General features: G+C 38.8%; 1 protein-coding gene across 3 annotated transcripts in view; it reads left to right on the top strand.

Annotated features, from left to right (window-relative positions):
- Positions 1 to 25,076, top strand: part of LOC109408223 (dipeptidyl peptidase 4) — a 70,623-nt gene that overhangs the window by 28,252 nt on the left and 17,295 nt on the right. For 2 of the 3 annotated variants that reach the window (XM_062852012.1, XM_062852013.1), the window contains exons 7-15: positions 12,934 to 13,148; positions 13,249 to 13,543; positions 13,605 to 13,734; positions 14,631 to 14,819; positions 14,881 to 15,005; positions 15,980 to 16,155; positions 22,824 to 23,034; positions 23,104 to 23,289; positions 23,826 to 23,983. In XM_062852012.1, the coding sequence (XP_062707996.1) occupies positions 12,934 to 13,148; positions 13,249 to 13,543; positions 13,605 to 13,734; positions 14,631 to 14,819; positions 14,881 to 15,005; positions 15,980 to 16,155; positions 22,824 to 23,034; positions 23,104 to 23,289; positions 23,826 to 23,983 (1,685 nt within the window). Of the gene's footprint in view, positions 1 to 12,933; positions 13,149 to 13,248; positions 13,544 to 13,604; positions 13,735 to 14,630; positions 14,820 to 14,880; positions 15,006 to 15,979; positions 16,156 to 16,346; positions 16,495 to 22,823; positions 23,035 to 23,103; positions 23,290 to 23,825; positions 23,984 to 25,076 lie in introns of those variants that run through there. The other variant, XR_009997776.1, reaches the window with a different exon arrangement.

Raw genomic sequence — 25,076 nt, 5'->3', positions numbered from 1 at the left:
TATATGTCATTACATTAACCTCTTGCTTGCCGAGACACCAGGCTCTCTACTCAGTTGCAATTTTTCATCATGGCGGCGGCGAAATTTCCAAGTGACGACGACGTTATCCTCGTTTTGTTTTGAATTCATATAATAAGTCGTTTCACTTCACCACTTCAGCTTCAGGTAAGTGTTCTGGCAGTATATATCAGAATTCGCAAACTTATAATGTCTATGTTGTCTTCAATGTTCTCCAGGTGCAGCTCGGAACCGTACATCAAAGAGCCCAAAATGCAGCAGCCGCAGCACCAAAACCGGAGCAACCATTGAAATCAACGCAAGCCCGGTTCAGACAAGGGAACCCAGCCGCTGCTGCTAAAGGAGAGAACGAACGATTCCAATCTGGACAATCCGGAGAGAAACATTGACTCCTTCTGGACGGTTTCGGTAGGACGGTAGTGCAACCCAAGAAACCTGCTGAAAATGCGTAAAAACGGACTTTATGTCGTGATGGAGTCCGGAATCGACGACATGGCTGGTGTGTCGTACTCTCAGTTGGCTAGCGGCCGATCATATCACGAAGAGTTCACCGACGAAGCTGTCGATGACGGACGACGTAACCGGAAAACCCTTAATAATGCCTCAGTGCTGGAGAAACACCTGGAAGACTAATACAAGTAGATCAAACCCCTGGCCGTCTACCACGCCCTTGCATGGACTGCATTTCCGTGTCGATGCCGTTGTAATCATTTGAATTACAAATTATTTGCACAGACAATTGAGCAAAGTAAAGGACTTTTTCTTTGATAAGTGAACATTCCAGTAATGGTGATATTTAGAGCAATATGTTACAATTTGAACATATTGCACAAAAATACGACCATTATAGAAATGTTCATTCCAAATTTAAAGCTTTTGATTTTAGAAATGCAACATAACCTCATTTGAACGAGTTTTTGTGTATGTTTGAAACAATCATCCGATACAGTTATTTTAAGTCTCAAGTTTAGGGTTAAGAGGGGTTGAGTTAAGCATATAAATCCTTGATTCTACCATGAGAATAAATGAGCTGTCAAACCATCAACAATAAATATTGTTGATGTATGCATAATAATATTGAGTCAACCATATTTCTTGCTCTAATCAGTTCAGCAATTTTGATCATTTCATGCTTCTGTTATGCTTCGTTCTATGGTATTATGCGTGATACAATCTCAAAAAGGGCTTATATAAAAGTCAGTGCACAAATATGCTTGTTCGCGACCGCAATATGATTGATATGACTTTATATTTTTCTCCGTGTAAGTTTAACGGTTCGTGCGTCGGACAATCTGCAATATTTTGCGCTGCTCGAACACGGGCACATACATAGTTTTTATATATCCCACCATTGCTTTTCATATTTCATTTCAACGTCGTGATTGTGTGTGCCAGGGTGTTTTACATTAGCGTTTGTGTTTACAATCATTTGTGTATGATTTCAAGTTTGTTTTGATCATCAATTTCGGCTCACATTTCTCTCATTTTTTTCCGATACCATCCTTACCAGCTGACTTATTGTTCTAGAGCTGTTGGATAGCATCCTTGAGAGTTGACTTTTCTTCCACTGCCACATGGAGGACCAACCATGTCTGCATTTTCCGCACCATTCAGAAGGTCGTCCTTGACGATACTCCCGTATTTATCCCTGCTCATTTTAGCTTATCGCACGAAGCCTTTGCGGGATGTATTGAACTTTTGGTAGAACTTCTTCTTATTTATAGCCAGAGCCGTAGCGTGGGGTTGGCCAGGTTGGCCCCCGCCAAGGGCGCCAGCCTCAGAGGGGCGCCGAAATGGCCTAAGGCAAGAAGAAAACAGCATTTTTTTAAATGTTATCAAGGTTTCACTATTTTCAGTATCTAAAATTGGTAATATATTTTTTAGTTTTTCCGTATTGTCAGACATTTAGAATTATTTAGTTAATTTTGAACATTTACCTTAGTGTTACCTGGGAATTTATCTACTATTTTATTTTTAATAATAATAACTAGTTAAGCTTTTATTTCTACTGAGCAGCGCAAATTCAAAATGCTTTCAAAATTCCAGTGATTTTTTTTTTTAAATTCATAAACATTCTCACTGGAGAATGTCTTAAGGTTACTTTCGAGGATTTTCTTCGCATTCATGCAAGCATTTCTTTTATTCCTAGAAATTCAGGGAGTTATTAAGGATTTTTTTTTTTTTTCAGAAATAAGTGAAAGAATTCCGTCTGATATTTCTCCAAGGATTAAATTAGACAATCTTCCACAGCTTTTTTAATAAATTTCGGCAAATATGGATTTAAAAAAATCTTTCAGGGATAAATTTGGAAATATTCTCAAAGGATACCTTCAGAAAAAGATCCACAGATTCCTTCGGAAATTCTTCAAAACTTTATTTCCCAAATCTTCTAATTCATATTTTTTCCAGGGTCCAGGTCCTCTTTAATGAATTTCTAGAAATTTTCCAGAGCTTTGTAGAGATTTATTTTTATTAAATTACAATAGAGATTCCAGCAAAAATATCTTTAAGGATTACTTAGAAACTCTTCAAAAGATTTTCCTCCATGGATTATTACACAAAATTCAGCAGTGATTCCTTCAGAAATCCCTCCAGGGATCCCTTCTGAAATGCCTCTAGGAATTCCTTCAAAAACACTTCCAGATATTTTTTTTAGAAAATCGTCTATAGATTTTTCAATAAATTTGATCAAAATTTCTTTCAGAAAGTCTTATATAAATCCTCTTAGTAGAAGAAACCTCTCATATCGCTTAGAAGATCTTTCATTGACTCCTTTCGATTTTCTTCCAAGTTCACTAGACTTTGATCCCTAAATTTCTGCTAAAATTCCCTGGAAAATCTTCATTGAATTTTATCATAAATCGTAAATATGGAATTCTTTCAGAAATTTCTCTAGGTATTCCGCTGAGAAAAAAAAAATGCCATCGATTTAATGCAACATTTCTTCAAAGGGTCCCTTCAGAAGATTCTCCAGGGATTTGTACATAAAACCTTTTAGGTACTTTTTTAGAAAACTTCAATGAGATTTCTTAAGGAACTTTTGCAGGGATTGATTCAATCAAAACATTTTCCAAATATTCTTTCAGAAATTCTTCCACATTTCTTTACGAACTACTCCAGGAATTCCTGCAAGAATTACTCCAAGAATTTCATTGGAAATTCTTGCTGAAATGTCTACCGATTTTTCACCGGATATTCCTGCAAGAATTCCTTCAGAGATTCCTGAATAATTTCATTCGATAATTCCAACAGGAACTCTTCCAGAGATTCCACTTGGTATTTATCCAGGATTACAGATCTTCGGAAATGTTTGATTGAATTTCAGAAGGAACCTCTAATAATTTTATTGAAAAATTCTGGTGAAACCATTGCAACTAAGTAATCATCGAAAATTGGTAAAAGTATTTTTGAAAACATAATTCATTTGAACAAACAATCCAGAAAAGATAGAAAATAAAAAAAAACTATTCTTATTGAAAAAAATGCATTATTCACGGAATCTAAAAAGTTATTCCTCATGAGTGTGCAATTCTTGAAATACAAAATGTGTTCGTACTTATTGATACTCATGAAATAAATTTTGAAATATTTTGAGTAACTCCCATTGAAATTCCTAAAGAAAAATACGAATGAAAAACACTTTAAAACAAATAAATAAATCGGAGAAGGGATTTGTTTCTTCGAAACAGCAGATTACAGCAGAAACACAAAAAAATAATCATATACTTTTGCAAATGAACAATGTCCAATTGTCGTAGGGCGCCAATCTGGATGCTTGCCAAGGGCGCCATGGGACCACGCTATGGCTCTGTTTATAGCACTACAATTACACGGGAACTTGGCCTGCCTCTCTTCAGCTTAGTGTTTATTGAGCACTTCCACATAAGTGAAGGGCTTTCTTTGTCTGCAATTGCATGAATTTGTATATTGTGAGGCAAGCACAATGATACACTATGCCCAGGGAATCGGGAAAATTACCCCGACCGGAACGGGAATCGAACCCGCCGTCTCCGGATTGGTGATCCACATGTGGCTGCAGCCTCAACCACTAAGCCAACTGGAGACCCAAGAACTTCCGTGTTCTTGTGAACCATACAGCAGTTCCATTTGTTCACACTCTGCTTCTTCCAGGCTGTGCTTTTTCTCTCGGGAGAGGCGGATCTGCTATTTCCGCGTTCCTTTATATCGTATCATGTTCTTCCTAAACCTGTCCCGCACTCATTGTTGAGCCAATCGTTACTTCGGCTTCATTCCACATACCTACCAAACGTTGGTTTAAGTTGCGCTGCGTTACCGCAACTCCAACAGTCCACGAAAGGGGCTTCACCGAGCTCGCTCTGGTATATCAACGTTATATCGCGATTCTGCGCGTATGCGGCAGCGATATCCGGTTGCTTCAGTCGTCATCGGTATCGTATGCTTTTAATCATGGAGAGTTTTTGGCACATTTTTATCATAACCTTGTAGTGATCAGAGTCGATGTTAGCGCCACGATAAGTCCTGATGTCGATAATGTCAGAGAAGTGCCGTCCGTCAATCAGGACGTGGGCGATTTGGGATTCTGTCTACTGTGCTAACTATAGGTGTTACGCTAAGGAAGGTTATGGTGGAATTAGGAGCAACGTATGGCCAGCCAATGGCCATTAGCGTGGTTCAAAAAATCGTTTTTGCTCCACACCGCTTTTTCGATTCGTAACCAGATTCTATGCCTACTTCCAAAATTTGAGCTGAATTGGTTGAAAATTGAGAGTGCACAAGCCCTTCGAAGTTTGTATGGGAATTAGTATGGGAAGAGGACGTTTTTCATTCAATTGGCTGTAGCATTTCCCCAAGTGCCCTATGGTTCTATAACATTTACCCGAAAACCATTTACCCGAAAGACATTTACCCGAATGACATTTACCCGAACGTCATTCACCCGAATGCGACAAATACCCGAATGCGACAAATACCCGAATGCGACATTTACCCGAATGCGACATTTACCCGAATACGACATTTACCCGAATGCGACACTTACCCGAAAAATAAAAAAAATGTGTACTTGATCCCCATATGATTTGTCAATAATAAATATGTTATGGCCCGGTATCATATAGCAGGCTTTGGTTAGACCTAATAATCATCAGACTGAGTGATCATCAAGCACTCTGGTACAGGACTAACTGGCTGTCACAATGCTATTTTAATCAAAGGATTTTTGTTGATATTCTATTCTTTTACGCCTCCATCCAATTAGCCCGAACGTCAATCCGAATCAATCAGGAGGTCGCCCAAAAAATGCAAAATTAGCTACTTATATACACGATCACAAACTGGCAGCCATACCGCAAGTATTATCCACTTCAAAGATTTGCCTTCTTTTTAAAATAGGCTGTTCTTTCGAATTTACATTGTCCACCCTTAAACTGTTGGTCGGCTGGTACTGGCTAAACTGGTAACTTCTCCATATAATGTATTCATTCTTTCCATAAGAGGCTACTTTTGCGAGTTGGAGTTGAAATGTTATTTAGTTTGTTGCGGACGAACTACTAACTCCATAGGAGACCCGTGAATCCATATTTCTATCTATATCCTTTAGGGAACTATTATACATATCTATCGGAGTGATGACCCATTCGGGGAAATGGCTTTTGGAATAATGTCCTATTCGAGGTTATGATGGCATTCGGGGTAAGGGGGTAGAGTTTCTTTAACAGACATAGTATAACTGTGTTGTTTGGTGGCCAAACTATTACCTTTCCTTCGGAGATTTTCCCTTCTTCTCTTCAAAGGCTGTTGTTTCGAGTTGCACTGCTGCATATTTTGTAGGCGTTCGAATCGAACTACTAACTGCACAACAAACATTGTTGCTGTACAATAGAAGAATGAGTCAAACATAAGCTTAATTTTTGAAATTTTGATTGAATAAGCTGTTATTCAGCTACCATTATTGTTAGTTGGGATGCATATGAGATTTGTCCTTGTTTCGATTATATGATGTTCTTTTAAATTACACTCTTACATGATTGAGTGATGGATTCCAAGTCTACATCTAAGATTTTTTCCTTCTTTCACGGTGTGTCTGGTAGAAGAAATTTATTACAAAAAAATAAGCATCGCTAATTTTTACGTTACGTGAAAGTTGACGCTACTAACTTTCATTCAAGCCCAACATCGAAATATTCCATCGGGGGAACTTTTTCATACAAAAATTGGGTATGTTTGTTAAGTAGAAATAGGGATTAATTTGGAACCGTTCATTTTGTATGGGGAAAAACAGTATTCTGAAAAAGTTGTTCGAGATCCCTCGGTGGATTTTTTTGAGGGACCGTGCAAATGAAAGCTGAAAGCCTCTATTTTTGAATAGCGAAAAATTTGACCATGCCCATTTTTTTGTTATAAACCTTTCCCATACACACGCCGTGCTTTTAATAATGGGATGTTCTGTTTGGTGAACAATCTGCAAACTTTTCTGTCAAATATTATTTTCTAACGATATGTTGATTTTCCGAGGGCTGTTTCTAATCGTTTCGAACTAATGACACCTTGGTCTACAAACAGAGATTTCCCCTTCTTTAAATCATAAACTGTTCTTTGCTTATCAAAAGAACAGCATATGAATCAAAGAAGGGTAAATATCTAGAGTGAACGCTAACAGCGTTAACATAACAAATGTAAGCTGCAGTTATGAGTTTTATTCAAGCATATGCCCTGTGAATTCCTATCGCGGATCATTTCAGGAAAAATTTGATAAAATGGGTTCTTGAGGAATACTAAAATGCTTTTCTGATCCACAATACAAAATAATACATGCACTTTTTAAATAGAACAAAATAAGTGAACTTTATTTACAAAATCATAATTTGTACATAGTAATAAACTATTCGGGTAAATGTCGCATTCGGGTAAGTGTCGCATTCGGGTAAGTGTCGCATTCGGGTAAATGTCGCGTTCGGGTAAATGTCGCATTCGGGTATTTGGCATTCGGGTATATGTTACATTCGGGTAAATGGTTTTCGGGTAAATGTCTTTCGGGTAAATGGTTTTCGGGTAAATGTTATAGAATCGTGCCCTATAGTGTTAGTTGACCCTAGGTATTCCTAGGTTACTCTATCAGCTACAACTTTGCCGAAGACCACATTCAAATCGGACGCCTCATTAATTAGTTATCGATTTTTGACCAGCAGCAGAAACTTTAACAGTGATCGTTCAGCTTTCCAGCAGGCAACATTGCTGCACATGGCGCTAAAGATAGCACACATAAATCATGGCTACTATGTTTCAAGGCAAATTGCAGTGATGCCCATCGAATAGTTTAATCATCATGATCAAAGATTTTCCTTCTGGATAAAAATCAATATCTAATTAATGAGGCGTCCGATTAGAAAGTGGTCTTCGGAAAAGTTGTAGCTGGTAGAGTAGCCTAGGAGTACCAAGAGTACCAAGGATCAACTACCACTATAGGGCACTTGGGGAAATGCTACGGTCAATTGAATGAAAAACGTCCTTTTCCCATACTAATTCCCATACAAACTTCGAAGGGCTTGTGCACTCTCAATTTTCAACCAAATCAGCTCAAATTTTGGGAGAAGGCATAGAATCTGGTTACGAATCGAATAAGCGGTGTGGAGCAAAAACGATTTTTTGAACCACGCAAATGGCCATGTTATTAGAAATGGTGAAATCTAGCAGTCGTATGCCGTTTTCGTTTGTCGGCTGGTGATAAATTTTCCAAAGTTAAGGAGGTAAAGTAGGGCAAATACTCGCTGGCATTTTCCGCTTTGAAATGCCATGGGCTCCATTGAGGGAGCCGTCCATAAACCACGAAGTCATTGTACATATGGGGGGGGGGGATTATGTGAAGACCATGGTCCATATAAATTTGGAAAAAAAAACTTCGTATGAAAGAAAAACCACGGAGAGGGGGAATATCCAGAAAAATGACAGCCCCTAACAATTCATAGCTCCATTCCTTCTAAATATTCCAATTAACAGCAAAGTTCGTCTAATCAGCATTTGTCAATCAAGTAATTAGGAGGGAATCGCGCCACTTGGGCGGTGGCTTCTATATTCGTCTGTTTTCCACTATAACTCAGTCAAATTTGAACCAATTGACACAACTTTTGGAATGTGGTGAAATAGGTATAGTATCTACTCGTGTACAACATTTCAAGTCAATTGGTTCAAAACTGACTGAGTTATAGTGGAAAACAGACGAATATAGAAGCCACCGCCCAAGTGGCGCGATACCCGATGTGATCCAGCATATTCAAGTGGCAGATTCTTCGAAAACAGTTTCAAATGGGTTCAAACGCCGGGAGTCTAGAATGAGGGTCCAAAATGGATTGGGGGGGAACTGATCCTTCAAAAACCAGTTATTTTCATCTAGAACCTTGACCTTGTGGGTATTTTTTTACGAACAGTGCACTAAGGGCCAGAATCGCAATCTAGCGGAACTAAATTAATTACTCCAAAACGAAGCATTTCTGACACATGGTGTCTTCGACAAAGTTGTTTGACATCAGCAGAGGCATCTATTGTTAAGAGCGTAGTAGTTCGCAACTCGTCCGCATAGGTGGCGCCACCATCCAACTTCTTTGTTTTACGTCCTAGAGACTTGGCGTCTTCGGCAAAGTTGTTTATTTTGGCAAAATAAACAACTCTTTTTCAGACGTCAAAATTCCACAGCCTACTGTTTTCGAGTTATTTAAAAAATATAAACCAATCAATGAAAAAACAGTTTTTTAAGCTAATTTTGTCATTTTTACCAGAAACTATGTAAGTTTAATTCTTTTCCTAATGCATATGAGTCAAACCAAACACATTGTATGGGAATACGTTGAATGTTATCATTAAAAATTAAAAATAAAAATACAAATTCGAAAAAAACAGTGTGAATTTCATGCCTTAATATCTCGCAAAGCGCAAAAAATCGCAACTTCAAATTTTCAGCAAATACGAAGCTATACTAGGTGAACATACTGCCAAAAATTTGGAGAGGTATTTTTTGGTGTTTTTGAGATAATAGCTTTTTAGTAACAGTATAAATATTAGTAGTGCCAGCATGTAACTTTTTACTGTTACACATTAGAGAGTTTATGTCTTCGAAAAAGTTGTTCATTTTGGCTAAATAAACAACTCTTTCTTAGACGTCAAAATTCCACGGCCTACTCTTTTCGAATTATTGCATATAAACTAGATTATATTGACAAAAATGACTATAAAACACATTTTGATGCAGTAGTAGGAACTATTTTCATTGTTTTAACTTTTACGATACATAGTAGGTCAAGCAAATGTCAGTTTACATGTTCATGACCTACTATGTGTCGTAAAAGTAAAAACAATAAAAATAGTTCATACTATTGCATCAAAATGTGTTTTATAGTCATTTTTTGTCAATATAATCTAGTTTATATCCAATAATTCGAAAAGAGTAGGCCGTGGAATTTTGACGTCTAAGAAAGAGTTGTTTATTTAGTCAAAATGAACAACTTTTTCGAAGACATAAACTTTCTAATGTGTAACAGTAAGAAGTTACATGCTGGCACTACTAATATTTATACTGTTACTAAAAAGCTATTATCTCAAAAACACCAAAAAATACCTCTCCAAATTTTTGGCAGTATGTTCACCTAGTATAGCTTCGTATTTGCTGAAAACTTGAAGTTGCGATTTTTTGCGCTTTGTGAGATATTAAGGCATGAAATTCACACTGTTTTTTCGAATTTGTATTTTTATTTTTTATTTTTAATGATAACATTCAACATATTCCCATACAATGTGTTTGGTTTGACTCATATGCGTTAGGAAAAAAATTAAACTTACATAGTTTCTGGAAAAAATGTCAAAATTAGCTTAAAAACTGTTTTTTTCATTGATTGGTTTTTATTTTTTAAATAACTCGAAAACAGTAGGCTGTGGAATTTTGACGTCTGAAAAAGAGTTGTTTATTTTCCCAAAATAAACAACTTTGCCGAAGACGCCAAGTCTCTAGGACGTAAAACAAAGAAGTTGGATGGTGGCGCCACCTATGCGGACGAGTTGCGAACTACTACGTTCTTAACAATAGATGCCTCTGCTGATGTCAAACAACTTTGTCGTAGACACCATGTGTCAGAAATGCTTCGTTTTGGAGTAATTAATTTAGTTCCGCTAGATTGCGATTCTGGCCCTTAGTGCAGTGGAGGCTTTTACGATCATACTAACATCATCATTAGGGTGGGCGGGGCAAGATGGGTCACGGGGCAAAATGGGTCAGTGTCATTTTCGGGCGCATTACTCATGTTTTGATTATGTTAATAATTTTGTTAGATGACCAGCATGAATATACAAAAGTTTGGGGCATTGATTGAAAAAATTATTCACTCTCATTTGAAATTAAAAACAAAATGGTTTTCAGTCATTTTTCTTATGCGATACATTCCATATAATCTCCATATAAACGGCCGCGGGGCAAGATGGGTCACCTTCAATATTGAACGTATTTTTGGAACATTCAAAAGTTATTTATTTTTTTATTACAAGACTATCTCATAAATGACTTCAATCAAGCAGAATGATCGCTCAAAATTATAACATAAAATCACAGAAAAACAGACGTAACACTCTGAATATTCCCATCGTAAATCAATTTAACGGTCTATTTAAAAATTTGATAGTTGGCCAACTGGCCATCCGTGGCGCTCGCATCGTTTTTGCTCGAGTTTGACGTTTGCCCACTACCGCCATCTAGTTGGTGGTCGGCCAAGCTCAGTTCTTTTAGCATTGGTCGAACATGTGGTCGTGACTATGATGTGAATCGAAAAATGTTCGAAATGTTACGTCTGTTTGTCTGTGATAAAATTATTATAATTTTTTAGTGAAAACATCGATTTAAAAAAAAAAAAAAAAAAAAAAAGACGCGGACACCGTCTTCAGCCAGAGGCTGCACAGACTGAATGAAACTTAACACTAGACAAGGGACACACGGAGCATGCACCAGTGGATACGGAGAAGAAACTATTCTCACGAAAAGTTTCATCGCCCGGAGCGGGAATCGAACCCTCACCCCATAGCATGGTGCGATTAGAAGCTTGGTGATGGTGACCCTAACCGCACGGCTACGAGGCTCCACTCAAGTCGCCTAAGGACCACTCAAATCGTAAAGTTTTTTATATTCCAAATAAATTTATAAAATGTTTACTAGTAGCTTTTGTATGGATATGGAGCATACATGAATGCGGAACAAATTTTATATTTTGACGTTTTTCGTTGAGAAAATGTGAATTACTTAAAAGGTGACCCATCTTGCCCGCACTTTTTTCACGGCGCAAATCGGTCACTTTTGAAAACTGCTTGTTTAAGGAGAAACTTCAAAGAACACAAACATGGCTGCCACAATGGCCAACTTGGTCCCCTACTCGCGTTTTCAAGAGCACCAATCTTGAAAATTCGTAAACAAATGCGCTCGATTTGGAAAAGCTGCCTCTTTTTGCAAGTGAGCAAAGCCAGGATAAACAAGTGCGGCTTGGTTTGATACTTCTTTTGTCAGATTTGTGCCTCTAAAGTTTGTATGCAAAATTACAAAGGGATTTCTTGATGTTTCACCTTAACATCATATTTTGTATTGAATGGACTTTTTATCGCATAGCTAACTAATGTATTAAATTTCTTAAGAGTAGGTAGCGGACGAATACAAACCAATACGATTTGTACAAAGTTATAGTGATCCATCCTTAGGTGACCCATCATGCCCCGCCCCACTCTATGTGTAACACCCTTTGAGTCTGTTTGATTTTGACTTAAACTCAAACTAATGTCCTCTAGGGCTCCAAAATTCGACCGTTACTAGTCATACTTGGGCATGACTAGCTCAACTGTAAATTTATTTTGCTGGCATCTATAGACATTAGCGTGGGACACAAAAAGACATTTCACTCATGTACACTTTTTGAGTTCCATTTTAGTCCCATATCATCTGTGCCAAATTTCAGATCGATCGGAGAAACTATATTTTAGCGCCAGCTATTTTAGGTTTTCATACAATTTAGTATTGGGAAAATCACTTTTTCAAAGAAAAATTGCCACTGGTTGCCCCTTAACCCCTAAAAATATATCGATGAATGATTTCTGTTGAAAATTTTACGAGGAATCAATCCTCCGAAGACCGCAAAGCGATCTGAGGCATGTGAAAAAAGTTATTGACTGAAAACCGAATGGAATACAAACGCTGTTTAACATGTAAGCAATAACAATAAATAATAAAATCTCGTTATTTTATCGATCGGGTGAAGCCTAATAACTTTTTCCACGAACGTCGCATCGATTTGCTGTCTTCAGAGGTCTGATTCCTAGTGAAGTTTTCTACAGAAATCATTCGTCGACTTATTTTTAGGGATCTAGGGGTGACTCCTAGCGATTTTTCTTTGCAGGAGTAATATTTCCCCATAGTAAATCGTATGAAAAACTAAGAATGGCGGGCGCTAAAATATAGTTTTTCCGATCGATCTGAAATTTTGCACAGTTGATATGGGACCAAATTGGAACTCAAAAAGTATACAGGAACTTAAGTTTTTTCATTTTTTGCATTTTCCCTTATAAACCGTGTACCAGGCTAATAGACATGTTAAGTCGGGGACTTCAACGATGGAGAAAAACTAAGCAATGAACCTTAACTGAAGGAAAATCTTACATGTGTAGAATACCCCAAATATGTCAATAACGTCATAAAACAGATCTGAAGCCCAGAAACAGTCCTAAATTGCAAGAAGGGGTCAATTACTGTCATTATCTGATTTGGTGGCTGCTTCCATCATAGCCGGTTATGGAATATCATACAATTCGCAATTTACTTCTGTAACTTTAAACCTCTGAAATTGTAATTTGAGGTTTTGAATCAGTGATGTAATCGAATTAAGTGTACTTGAACTGCTTTTCTCTTTTCAATTTCAGTCATCATATGCCGATAAGACTAAAACGCTCTCCAAAACTGCAGACCGCTCGCTTGCAGTATGTGTCTTGGATTGGAAACACTACCGCAATAGCAATAGTAGCCGCTAACGACATATATATAAGACAATCACCATCGGATGAGGAAGATCATAGGCTAACATTTACAGGAGAAGAAAATACTATATACAACGGTGTACCTGATTGGTTGTATGAAGGTCAGTATGCTAGGGATTCTGCAGTTATTTTCCCACTATTGGACCATGTTAATACATTTTTACGGCAAAACTGATCCCATCATTTCCAATTTTTTTCCAGAGGAAATTTTTACATCATTCGAAGCGATGTGGTTTTCGCCAGACGGGAATCACATTATGTATGCAACATTCAACGATTCACGTGTTGGGCAAATGACGTACCCGTGGTTCACAACGACCACGACGTTATCCGCTGGCAGAGATGATAATAGAACACTTTTTCCTATTTCTAAGCAAATGCGATATCCTACGCCGGGTTCCATTAACCCGGAAGTGACACTATGGGTTGTGGATATAAGAAACCTTAGCAATATAATAACTTCGGAATTAAGCCGACCGGCTGCACTAGAAGAACAGTAAACTCTGCTTGTACTGTGTGAGTTCGGTCCAACTATACTAATTTCGTTTTTATTTCAGGGATCACTATTTTTTATCGGCTAGTTGGATAAATGCTCCCAATATGCGAATATCGACAGTGTGGATAACTCGACCCCAAAACATGTCTTTTGTGGCATCATGTGAAAGTCCAAGCTGGCAGTGCATAGAGGTAAGATATTGATAAAGCGTGGGGCTTGCCACTCCTCACCCTTGCCTTGGTCGCTTTGTCCTCTGATAACGTTCCACCTGGTCCGCTCGCCATGCCGATTGAGCATACGCCTTCTTGTACCAACCGATTATGTGGCGAACTCCAGCTTTACAGGATTGTGGTCCGGAATGCGCTGCTCAGTATCCTTCCGACTGCAACTTTGGCTACCTTCTACCGCTCCGCCAACGATCTTTCTTTGCACTGATTGCTCAACTACTTTAAGTGCCTGTAGATCTTCCGCGAGCATAGTCCAAGTGACCGCAGATAACAACTGGTTTTATTCGCATTTTGAGTGAACATGGATTCTGGAAGCTCTAAGCACAGATAAACAGACATCGCACTCCGCTCGCTTTTTAACCGTAGATTCAAAATTTCGGTATATTAACCAGTCGCGACGCTGGCATCGGTTTTGCTCCTGTTTGACGTTTGCTAACTACCGCCACCTTGTGATGACCCGGACAAACACAGTACCACAGAGAAAAGACATCAAAGTCTAGTTCCAAAGCTGTGTAAGGAATTTAATGGCCATTTGAAATGGCAACACCAGTTGTCGGTCGTGAATATGAAACTTATCGCATATCGCGTACTCACCACTGTCTGTAGCAACTTGCCGCATAGGTGACGCTAGTGTTGTCAACGCTAAAAAAGTTAAATCCTTACATATCTTTCGAGAACATTTTCTATAGGCTTGGATGTTTGTTCTCTGTGACAGTACACTTAGCATTGGGCAGTTACGTTTTCGTGATGATGTTTTTTTTAATAAAATTTGTCCTAAGTGTTACGTCTGTTGCTCTAAGCTTAGAGTAGACTTATATGAAGAGTTTTGCAATAATTCGGATTATTCTTATTTTTTCCAGCATCATTCTGAGCGTGCACCCGAAAACGAATGGCTGGACATTTTACCTCATCCTGTTTTTGCTCCAGATGGGGACAGCTTCCTTATGATGGCTAGCGTGCAGGAGACGGGCACTGAGCATTTTACTCACATAAAACATGTTACAATAACCCAACAACGAATAGCTGTGATATCGCACGGACGTTATGAGGTGAGACGAACGTTTTTGTTGAGGTCATACAAGTATGGTTATAAATCGGTTTCAATTTCAGGTTGTACGTATACTAGCATGGGATACATATAATCATCTGGTCTATTACCTTGGAACACACGGAAAACGTCCAGGTCAGCAGCATCTATACGTTGTGAAAGACCCAGTAAATGAGGAGCTCAAAAGGTAAATTGAAATTATTTAACTCCCAAATAACCAAAAGTGCCGCTTCCCTTGACAAAATACAGTTTCAAGTTCCTAATTGAGCTTTCTGACTGTTTGAGAGGCTAAAAACGAGCCTTTTTTTCCTGTTGGGGACATAGTACCACTGCGACCATTAACGAGCCTTACTGGAACCTCGCACACAAGCTCTGGTAAGACTCATTGTTAGCTCCCTAAGAAGCTTGAAATCTGAAGTTCAGTTTAGTAACTAGTGTTTTAGTAAAGACATAAGATAAGAGTGAATTGTATGAGCAAAGCAGTTTGTTAGAGGTTGCTCGTTAGCCTTCTAGGCAGCCTTATTTTCAAGTACATACTTCTGCTGCTTCTGATGGAAATTTCTCAAAATGAATGTAGAAACAATCGAATCTCTATTAACATGGGGCATCAATGCTGCACATGGCAGATATGTCATATAATATTCAAATATTTGCTTATTCAAATGAGCTCTACTCAAATATTTGCTTATTCAAATAAGCTCTGTTCAAATAAGCTTATAAAGTTTTTGTTTTGCTAAAAATAACAAGTCATCAGTCTTCTTTAAAACACCTAACTACTGATAAAAAACTTCTAGTAACTTGAAAGTTCCGATAATGTTCCGCGTAGCATTTTCAGCAGCTCTCAAGCTTCTTAAGAGGCTAACAATGAGCCGTACCGGAACTTGTGAGTGAAGTTCCAGCAAGACTCATTGTGAGCCTCTTAAGCAGCCAAAGAGTTCCATTCGATACTTCGTCTGAGCTTAATGGAACTTGAAAATGTATTTGGTGATGGGAAGTGAAACTTTTGGTTTCCTGTGGCAGCTTAGCTCATAAAGTACACTCCTGCCTGAACCTTTTGCTACTTGGGCTATGCCTTTATGAATCTATCCCACAACGTGTGATTCTAACAAACCCGGAATACTGAACTAAATTATAAAACACCTTTCTCTCTATTCCAACCAGATCGGAGCCAACGTGCGTCACCTGCGATCTAAGTGAAGTATTGTGGAGCAGCCGATATTATTATAGTAATTGTACGCACTTCAACGCTTATGTGAGCCCTGAGTCTCATACAGCTACGAATTCAGGAATTACGCATTACATTTTAGAATGTGAAGGCCCAGGATTACCGTTGGCAGGTATGCTCTCGGAGTGATCTGTAGTGGTGGAAAAACCTTACAGTAGTGTACGAATAAGCATACTGAAAGGTTTTTCGGTGCATCAAGTATTTGACTGTAATTAGTACCTACTAACTTGTCAACTCGAGTATTTGATGCACCACGGATGAACACTACACGCGTTATGTTAATTTTTGTTTTTCTAATTTGAGTTACGGGTACTATCAAATATTGTGTGAGATTTCGAGCATGCCGATCGCTACAAACAATGATTCATCAAGATATGCCTACATAGACCACATTTCTTGTAACAAAATGGACTCAAATCGACGTCACGAATCGTCTGGATTGGGAGTTAAGGTGAAATAATCAGACTCTGTCGTACACATGTGCTTGTGGTCGATGTTGCTTTTTTGTATTCCCTTGTCCGATGATTACTATACCCTTTGTTTGTGAAGTTCACGGAAATGTACCAAATCACTCACGAACATTACGAGACTATAATGCACACATTGTGAGAGTCCTCTTTTGTGTTTGTGTATGGCTGAATGTTTAGAGAATTATGCAAAATATTCAAAATTTGGAACAGATCGCATTTAGCATTGAAAAATGTATTATGGTATGTCAATTAGTCTTGTAGAGGTTTGAGAACCGGCATAAAAACTAATTCCTTTTATTTTGGTTTTATGATGATTATAAGAAAATTTTCTAGTCTTTTTGACTAAAAATATTACTTGGACAGAAACCGATATTAACATATATTTATGATGGTAAATACAGCTGGGTCGGTCTGCCACACAAACGAAAGTGCGGAGACGAAAACTATAAGCAAGGGCTGATTTGGGATCTGGAAGGACATCGCAACAGAGACGGCTCCAGGGGCACGTGGCGACGAATGAACAAAGATATAAGAAGTCGATATGAAACTTAACTGGGCTCAGGTCGTTCAGGTCCAAACTATTTTTTTTTTCATTTTTATTAATGTGTATTTTAACTTGAATGCTTATTCTACACTCAGGTCCGAACTAGCTAAAACTAGCAGCCACCTGTTGTCTGGAGCAACATTTGAAAAGGTTCCAAGAGATCTTGTGCCTTATTACGAAAATGCTCCATAGCAGGGTTGTAAAATGTCACGGAAATGTTATGAAAAAAAAATGTCATGATATTTTCCAATTCTACCATATCTAATGCAAATTTCCATCCATGAGCACAAACCTTCAATAATGATGAGCGAGTTCTATCAGTTATATTGCCGTTCTATGCATAATTGTCCCATGTTATATGGGATTCCGCGGGGCGTAAAGCGGTAGTATAGTGAAATAACGATATCGTCGATGAACATTTTTTGCTTGGGGGCAGTGAATTAGGCAAATAAGCAAATGACATTTTTTGACATTTTACAACCCTGCTCTGTAGGGCCTAACAGCAGTACGTCCATACCCATGCTCTTTCTTGGATTTTCACCAGAATATATGCCAGCCACTAGCGTGCGCAGTTTTTTTTCTTTTTTCTTGCTCATTCTCTTTGATAAACACAAGAAAAAGCGAAATAAAAAAGGGGGCAAGTGCCCCTCTTTTATCTTACTTTTTCGACTTTTTCTCGTGTTTGTTTACGAGAGTGAGTGAGAAAGAAGAAAAAGCTGCACACGCTAGAGATACCAACATTGAGTTATCAAAAAAAAAAGTCTCACGAAAGTTAATGCACAGACAAACAGACGTAACACTTTGATAATTTCCATCGTACACCGATTTAACGATCTTCTTCAAAATTTGATAGTTGGCCAACTGCACAACCGTGGCGCTTGCATAGTTTTTGTTCGAGTTTGACGTTTCCTCACTACCGCCGCCTGGTTGGTGGTCGGCCAAACATAGTCCTTTTAGTATTGGGCGAACATGTTTCCGTGACTATGATTTGAATCGAAAAATGTTCAAAGTGTTACGTCTGTTTGTCTGTGGTTAATGCAAGCCTTTCCATGTACGGAAAAACACAGGCATTTGGATTTTGATCAATTGCTGTATAAAATATTATTGTGTATGATAAGGAAAGACACGTGTTTGGCCTACGTGTTCTTTGTTTTCAACTCAAGACCAACAATTGAAAAGGCCACAACAACATTTTGTAAACAAACATCCCAAGTAACCACAAGCATTATATCATAACATTAATTCAATCATAGGTATTATAGTTTAGCTAATGCCAGATAACTTTTATTTCAAATCTGTCAAGTAATGAAGCGTTTAATCTACATTATGAAAGCATTGAAGCATTACGAGATTTTGACAGTTCTGTATAGTTCCATAAGACCGTTGTTTAATGCTTCATTGCATTACCATGTTAAAAGCCTTATTGCAATCAATAATGTAAGCATTTACAGTCAGGTCTTTTTTTACGCGGTTTTCATTTACGCGGCCGCGTAAATGAAAACTCCATACAAAAAAAATTTCATCGTCTTATTTTTGCATGATTCGTCGAGAAATGGTGAGACTTTTTTTACGCGGTTTTTCGAATTTTGAACTGAGTTTTTTTTTTACGCGGTACGTATCCCCCGCGTAAAAAAAACCTGACTGTATTACTTTATATATGCCTTTACTAAAGCCTCCATCATTGTAAACAGAAAAATACCCCTGTACCCCTCAGTTCGAAAAAAAAAACTGTAGAACATTTTTAGAAACAGAACCATTCAAAACAAAAGAAAAACAAACCAAAATTTTCATGGATTGCTGCATAGCACTTAGATTATCATGCTCAGATGTTGCCGTTTGAAAATTTATATTATGTATGGTTTTTTGAGTTCCTGGTTGGGACATAAACACAATCAGATGCTGATGGAACAAAAAATATGTGGGGTGTTGGTTTTCTTATTTAACATAACGACCCGATTTCATAAAAGGAAGGATTAAAGCGCTGTTTGTATTGTTTTTTATTTGTTGTATTTTTTTGAAGAAGTGAGCACTATGAAAACAAAACAAAAAACCAGAATCAACACAGACGAATTTATATTCCATAGCAAGATAACTGATGGCATTCAGACCCCAGCACATTTTTTTAGAGTTGCTGGAAAACACAACTCAATAAGGCACGAGCAAAGTATACGTTACCTTATGTTCCACATTTTTCCTGGCGCAAAATACATGGTATCGTAGCACACAGCGTTAGCGCGTCCGAGTTTCATCGTGGTCCAGTTTCAGCAGGTTCAATTCCCGAAATACAAAAAAAAAACATCAAAGTGAGAGTATCGGAACAGGTATGAGAAGATAGAAATAGATAGAAAAATGAAAAACATTTTTTTTTCTTTTTTGACATGATGCGTTCCATACGATTTAATTGCATTAGCTATATGATAAGTACAAGCATTATATGCTTTAGCAATCACCACAGTAAAACTTGCTTTAATCAACAATAGTAGCGCCACTTTCGACTTTAAATCTACTTCAATGGTGCCTATATGACAAAATAACTTTATATCGCATGTCATATAAAACACTACACGCAGAAAAATAAATTGTAAACACAATTAAATTCTAGTTCAAATAAACCGATTTTTCAGTTTACTACGACAGACTGATTTTTAGTTTAAACTGAACTGTTCTATTGTTTGATAATACAAATATTTTCATATGTTGAAATTTTTGACAGTTTGTTAAAACAAACAGAGATATGGTATTTTCAACATGAAATAATGGATTGATTCAAACGACTGCACTTTTGCCACTAACAAAGCCAGAATGTGATTGTGTTGGTGACGGCAGCAACTGCGGCAGCTCGGAAATCTATTTTTAGACCGTCGGTAAGCGGATGGGAAAGAGAACGACTAAAAAAGACAAAAAAGGCGAAACCGATCAACTTTTTGTGGATGCTGTCGTGAGTATCTGCGCGTTATCCATCACGGCCAAAGCTGCACTTGGAAGTTGGCTTGATGGATTTGCTACACCCTCTTCGTTGTAGCGATGTTGGGGTAAGCATTTTATAGATGTGTGAGTGCTTTCGGACCATGTTTATGGTTTTTATTTTGTTGAAACAAATTAAATTTTTGACATTATATGAAATGATGGTAATCGGTTGTTTTTATCGATAAACTCTAAATGAAAACAATTAAATATATCTTTGGAATAAGTAAATTCTCAGTTTGAAAATCAACCATGCGTTTTATTGTTTTAAACAAGCGCCATTTTTCTGCGTGTATTAAGCAAAACTAATGCTCTATCCAGCGTCATGGATACTTGGGATGTTTCTATCGACTTGAGGCCTTTTGAAGTCCACCCACATACCTCACCACCACTAACAGAAAGCGCAAACATCAAGCTTTCAAGCTTTCTGTTAATGGTGGTGAGATGCGTGGATGGATCCCAGAAGGTCTCAAGTCGACAGAAACGTGTTTGTTTACATAATGTTGATGTGGCTGGTAAGGATGGTATCGCAGCTGAACTCATCAAGATGGGCCCAGAAAAGTTGGCCACCTGTCTGCATCGGCTGATAATCAGGATCTGGGAAACCGAACAGCTACCGGAGGAGTGGAAGGAAGGGGTAATCTGCCCCATTCACAAGAAAGGCGACCATTTGGAATGTGAGAACTTCAGGGCGATCACTATTTTGAATGCTGCCTACAAAGTGCTATCCCAGATCATCTTCCATCATCTGTCACCTAAAACAAATGAGTTCGTGGGAAGTTATCAAGCCGGCTTCATCGACGGCCGATCGACAACGGATCAGATCTTTACCGTACGGCAAATCCTCCAGAAATGCCGTGAATACCAGGTCCCAACGCATCACCTGTTCATCGACTTCAAAGCGGCATACGACAGTATCGACCGCGCAGAGCTATGGAGAATCATGGACGAAAACGGCTTTCCTGGGAAGCTGACTAGACTGATTAAAGCAACGATGGACGGTGTGCAAAACTGCGTAAGGGTTTCGGGTGAACTATCTAGTTCATTCGAATCTCGCCGGGCACTGCGACAAGGTGATCGACTCTCATGCCTACTCTTCAACATCGCTCTGGAAGGTGTGATGCGACAAGCCGGGCTCAACAGCCGGGGAACGATTTTCACAAAATCCGGACAATTTGTGTGCTTTGCGGACGACATGGACATTATTGCCAGAACATTTGGAACGGTGGCAGAGCTGTACACCCGCCTGAAACGCGAAGCAGCAAAGGTCGGACTGGTGGTGAATGCCTCAAAAACAAAGTACATGCTGGTAGGCGGAACCGAAAACGACTGGATCCGTCTGGGTAGTAATGTTACGATAGACGGGGATACTTTCGAGGTGGTGGAGGAATTCGTCTACCTCGGATCCTTGCTGACGGCTGACAACAACGTGAGCCGTGAAATTCGGAGGCGCATCATCAGCGGAAGTCGGGCCTACTACGGGCTCCAGAAGAAACTGCGGTCGAAAAAGATTCACCCACGTACCAAATGCACCATGTACAAAACGCTAATAAGACCGGTGATTCTCTACGGGCACGAGACATGGACCATGCTCGAGGAGGACCTACAAGCACTCGGAGTTTTCGAGCGACGCGTGCTAAGAACGTTCTTCGGCGGTGTGCAGGAGAACGGTGTGTGGCGGAGAAGAATGAACCACGAGCTCGCTGCACTTTACGTCGAACCCAGCATCCAGAAGGTGGCGAAAGCCGGAAGGATACGGTGGGCACCCAAGTAACCACAGTGCTGAAGCCTTATTGCATGCAGATATACGGTGTATTTAGTGCAATCATTACTTTACATGCAAACTTAAGGTTGGTTACTTGGGCAGGGCATGTTGCAAGAATGCCGGACAACAACCCTGCAAAGCTGGTGTTTGCAACTGATCCGGTTGGCACAAGAAGGCGTGGAGCGCAGAGAGCACGATGGGCGGACCAGGTGGAGCGTGACTTGGCGAGCATCGGGCGCGACCGAGGATGGAGAGCGGCAGCCACGAACCGTGTATTATGGAGAAATATTGTTAATTCAGTTTTATCTTGAATTTGATGTAATACTAAATAAATAAAATGAATGTGGCCTTTTCAATTGTTGGTCTTGAACTGTCGCCGGTTAAATGGAAGAGAAATCAGCATGCCTAATTTAAGAGATATTACTCCTCTTCTTGGCGTAACGTCCCAACTGGGAAACTGGAACAAAGCCTGCTTCTCAGCTTGGTGTACTATGAGCGCTTCCATTAATAACTGAGAGCTTCCTCTACTAATAGCCATTTTGCATGTGTATATCCGTGTGGCAGGCACGACAAGATACTCTATGTCCAAGAAAGTCAATGGGATTTCCTTTACAAAAAGTATCTCGACCGACCTGGAATCGAGCCCGTCACCCTCAGCATGGTCACGCGGTATACTTGTTCCTCGTACCGCATCACCTTCAAGTGATATTATTTTCCTGCATACTAACAAATGCAACTAACATTTTCTTGCCATAATATGTTGTGAAAAATAAAAATAAAAAAACAAAACTACATATTGCTAACGTATGTTACAAATAAACGTAGACTAAAAATGACAATTTTTCGTCAGGCACGTGGCCCAGGCTAATCTCGAATAAGTTTATTTTAACGTATGTTTGTTTCGTCCTAATTTGTGCATTTTGTTATCCAAAAAGTACTTGTTTCGTAGCCTTTGTTCAACAATTTCTACACGACTTTCTGCACAATATTCTAAGAAAACTGTTAAACGAATCGTGTTATGACCTTTCCTGATTCAGTTGTGCACACTGCGCTAAACCATCGACTCGTACGAGTTTTGTACGACACGAGGCCCGCTTTCACGAGAAAACTACAAGAACTTGCGCTTCCAACACAGCGGTCCTTCGAGATTCCGTTGCCGCACGGAACACGTGCAGCGGTGCAACTATTGCTTCCACCCAGTTGGAGAGAAGAGCTTCGGGATGCGGCTTTTCCCGTGCTTGTTGAAGTGTTAGTATTTTGTAGATCATAACAATAGGGTGTTGATCGCTCAATTCTAAACTGTTATTTTTTTCACAGCAACGGCAGACCAGGATCGACGTCAGTTTCTGAGCAGTTCAAAATCGATTGGGGAACTTATATGTCTAGCCATAACGATGTAGTCTATATTCGACTTGATGTGCGTGGTGCCAGAGGGCAAGGCAAGAAGGCTTTGTACCGCCACATTGGAGGAGTAGAAGTTCAAGATCAAATAGCAGCGTTGAGGTAAGTAAAACCATTTTTAAGTGGGCTCAATTACATCAAGCACTTCAAAATCCACGTTTCTACAACCAGTTAGTAAATTTCACAGATTACTACATAGGATCTCAAATTAGTACAAAAAATGGCACAAAACATTTTTGATCAGTTTTCAAAATGGACTTGAATAGAGCCAAAGAATAAGAATATCAAGAATGCCCACTCCGCCGATGCTCAGGGGGACACTACCGCAGCGCTATCTGCGGATGAAAGTTCAACCTTCATGCGGTAGTGTGCGTTACTGATTGTATGCGAATAATAAAACATACGCACACCACCTTCTCTTATGACAAATCACGAACACTGTTACAGAGAGCTTCCACCTTGATACGCTTAGAGAGCGCCACTTGTCTTGTCGCTTGACGTTTACGTAGAAATATGCAAGAGAGGGCATTCTTTCTTTTTTATTCTTTGATAGAACCTTAGTTTGCAAGAATCCTAGTTCTGAATTAACTAATGTGCAATATGGTTTAACATGTTATGTATATTTTCATTACTTTCAGGTATCTCTTAGAGACCCTCAATTTTTTAGATGAGAACAGGGTAGGTGTATGGGGTTGGGGCTACGGTGGATACGTAACGGCAATGATATTAGGATCGCAACAGCACGTCTTCAAGTGTGGTATATCGGTGTCGCCAATTACAGACTGGTTATATTACAGTAAGTATAACATTTTTTGTGTCTAGTATATTTAAACACCCGATTTCTTTTGCATGGATAATATGCATCGCAAAAAAAATGATTCAAAACTCGAAAAATCATGCTCAACGAATCATGCAAAAATACAACTTTGATGAATCTTTTTTATATGACCGTGTTTGCGTCCGCGTAAAAAAAAATCCGTGTAGAAAGAGAATCTGGTGTAATGATTTTTACTATCGACACTGATTTTTCATTTGGGCCTAACTGACATTTTCGAGTTCTCTTCATCGATCTTTTCTTTGTGCTATCTCACAATGTGTATTGAGTTTTCCAAAGATTTTTTGGTTGAAATGCGAAGAAGACGACTACATGTTGCTATAGAAACAAAAAGAATAATGATTTTGTTTGTTTTGATCAAGTTATTAGCCAAAGAGAGAGTCGACGAAGAGAAATCCATCAAGTCAGTTAGGCCCTTATGAAAAATCATTGTCGCTATAGTCCATTTTTCGAGCTGACTCGGATCAGCTGATCACCCTTTCCCATTTAGCCTACGACGAAAGTTTTTACCAGGGTTGGTGACTCGATCTTCTCTTAGGTTGTTTGTACGATTGTACCCCAGCCGGTTCCTCGTAGGAGTAGGGATATGAGTGGCTAGGTAACAGGTCTTTAATGGGATCCATTTTATTCTTTCAGGTTCGCGTAGTAACAATAATGGTACACATTATTCAGGTTATACCAACCATAATGCCAAGAATTTGCTTTGTTACAGCAATTTCAGCTAAAACTTTTGCTAACTTCATTTTCAAGATTTTGTTTGAGGATTATTTTCAAGAATTTGATTCAGAAATTCCTCCACACAAGCCTTCGCAAATATTCACCAGGAATTCGAACATGATTTGGCAGATTTCTTCACGAAGTTTCGTCCTTCTTCGGGACTAATTTAACCTAACTGGGACAAAACTTGCTTCTCAGCGTTCTATGTGTACTTCTATATTTATTAACTGAGAACTATCTGTCAAAGACCATTTTATATTAGTATGTAATTGTCTTCCCTTATCTCCCTTGTTAGAATCTGAAAATGGCCGCCACAATGGCCGACTTTGGTACCTAC

Source organism: Aedes albopictus, chromosome 2 (assembly GCF_035046485.1).
Source record: "Aedes albopictus strain Foshan chromosome 2, AalbF5, whole genome shotgun sequence".
Taxonomy (NCBI): Eukaryota; Metazoa; Arthropoda; class Insecta; order Diptera; family Culicidae; genus Aedes; species Aedes albopictus.
Note: the sequence above shows the minus strand (reverse complement) of the source record. Positions and strands in the feature narration are given on the sequence as shown.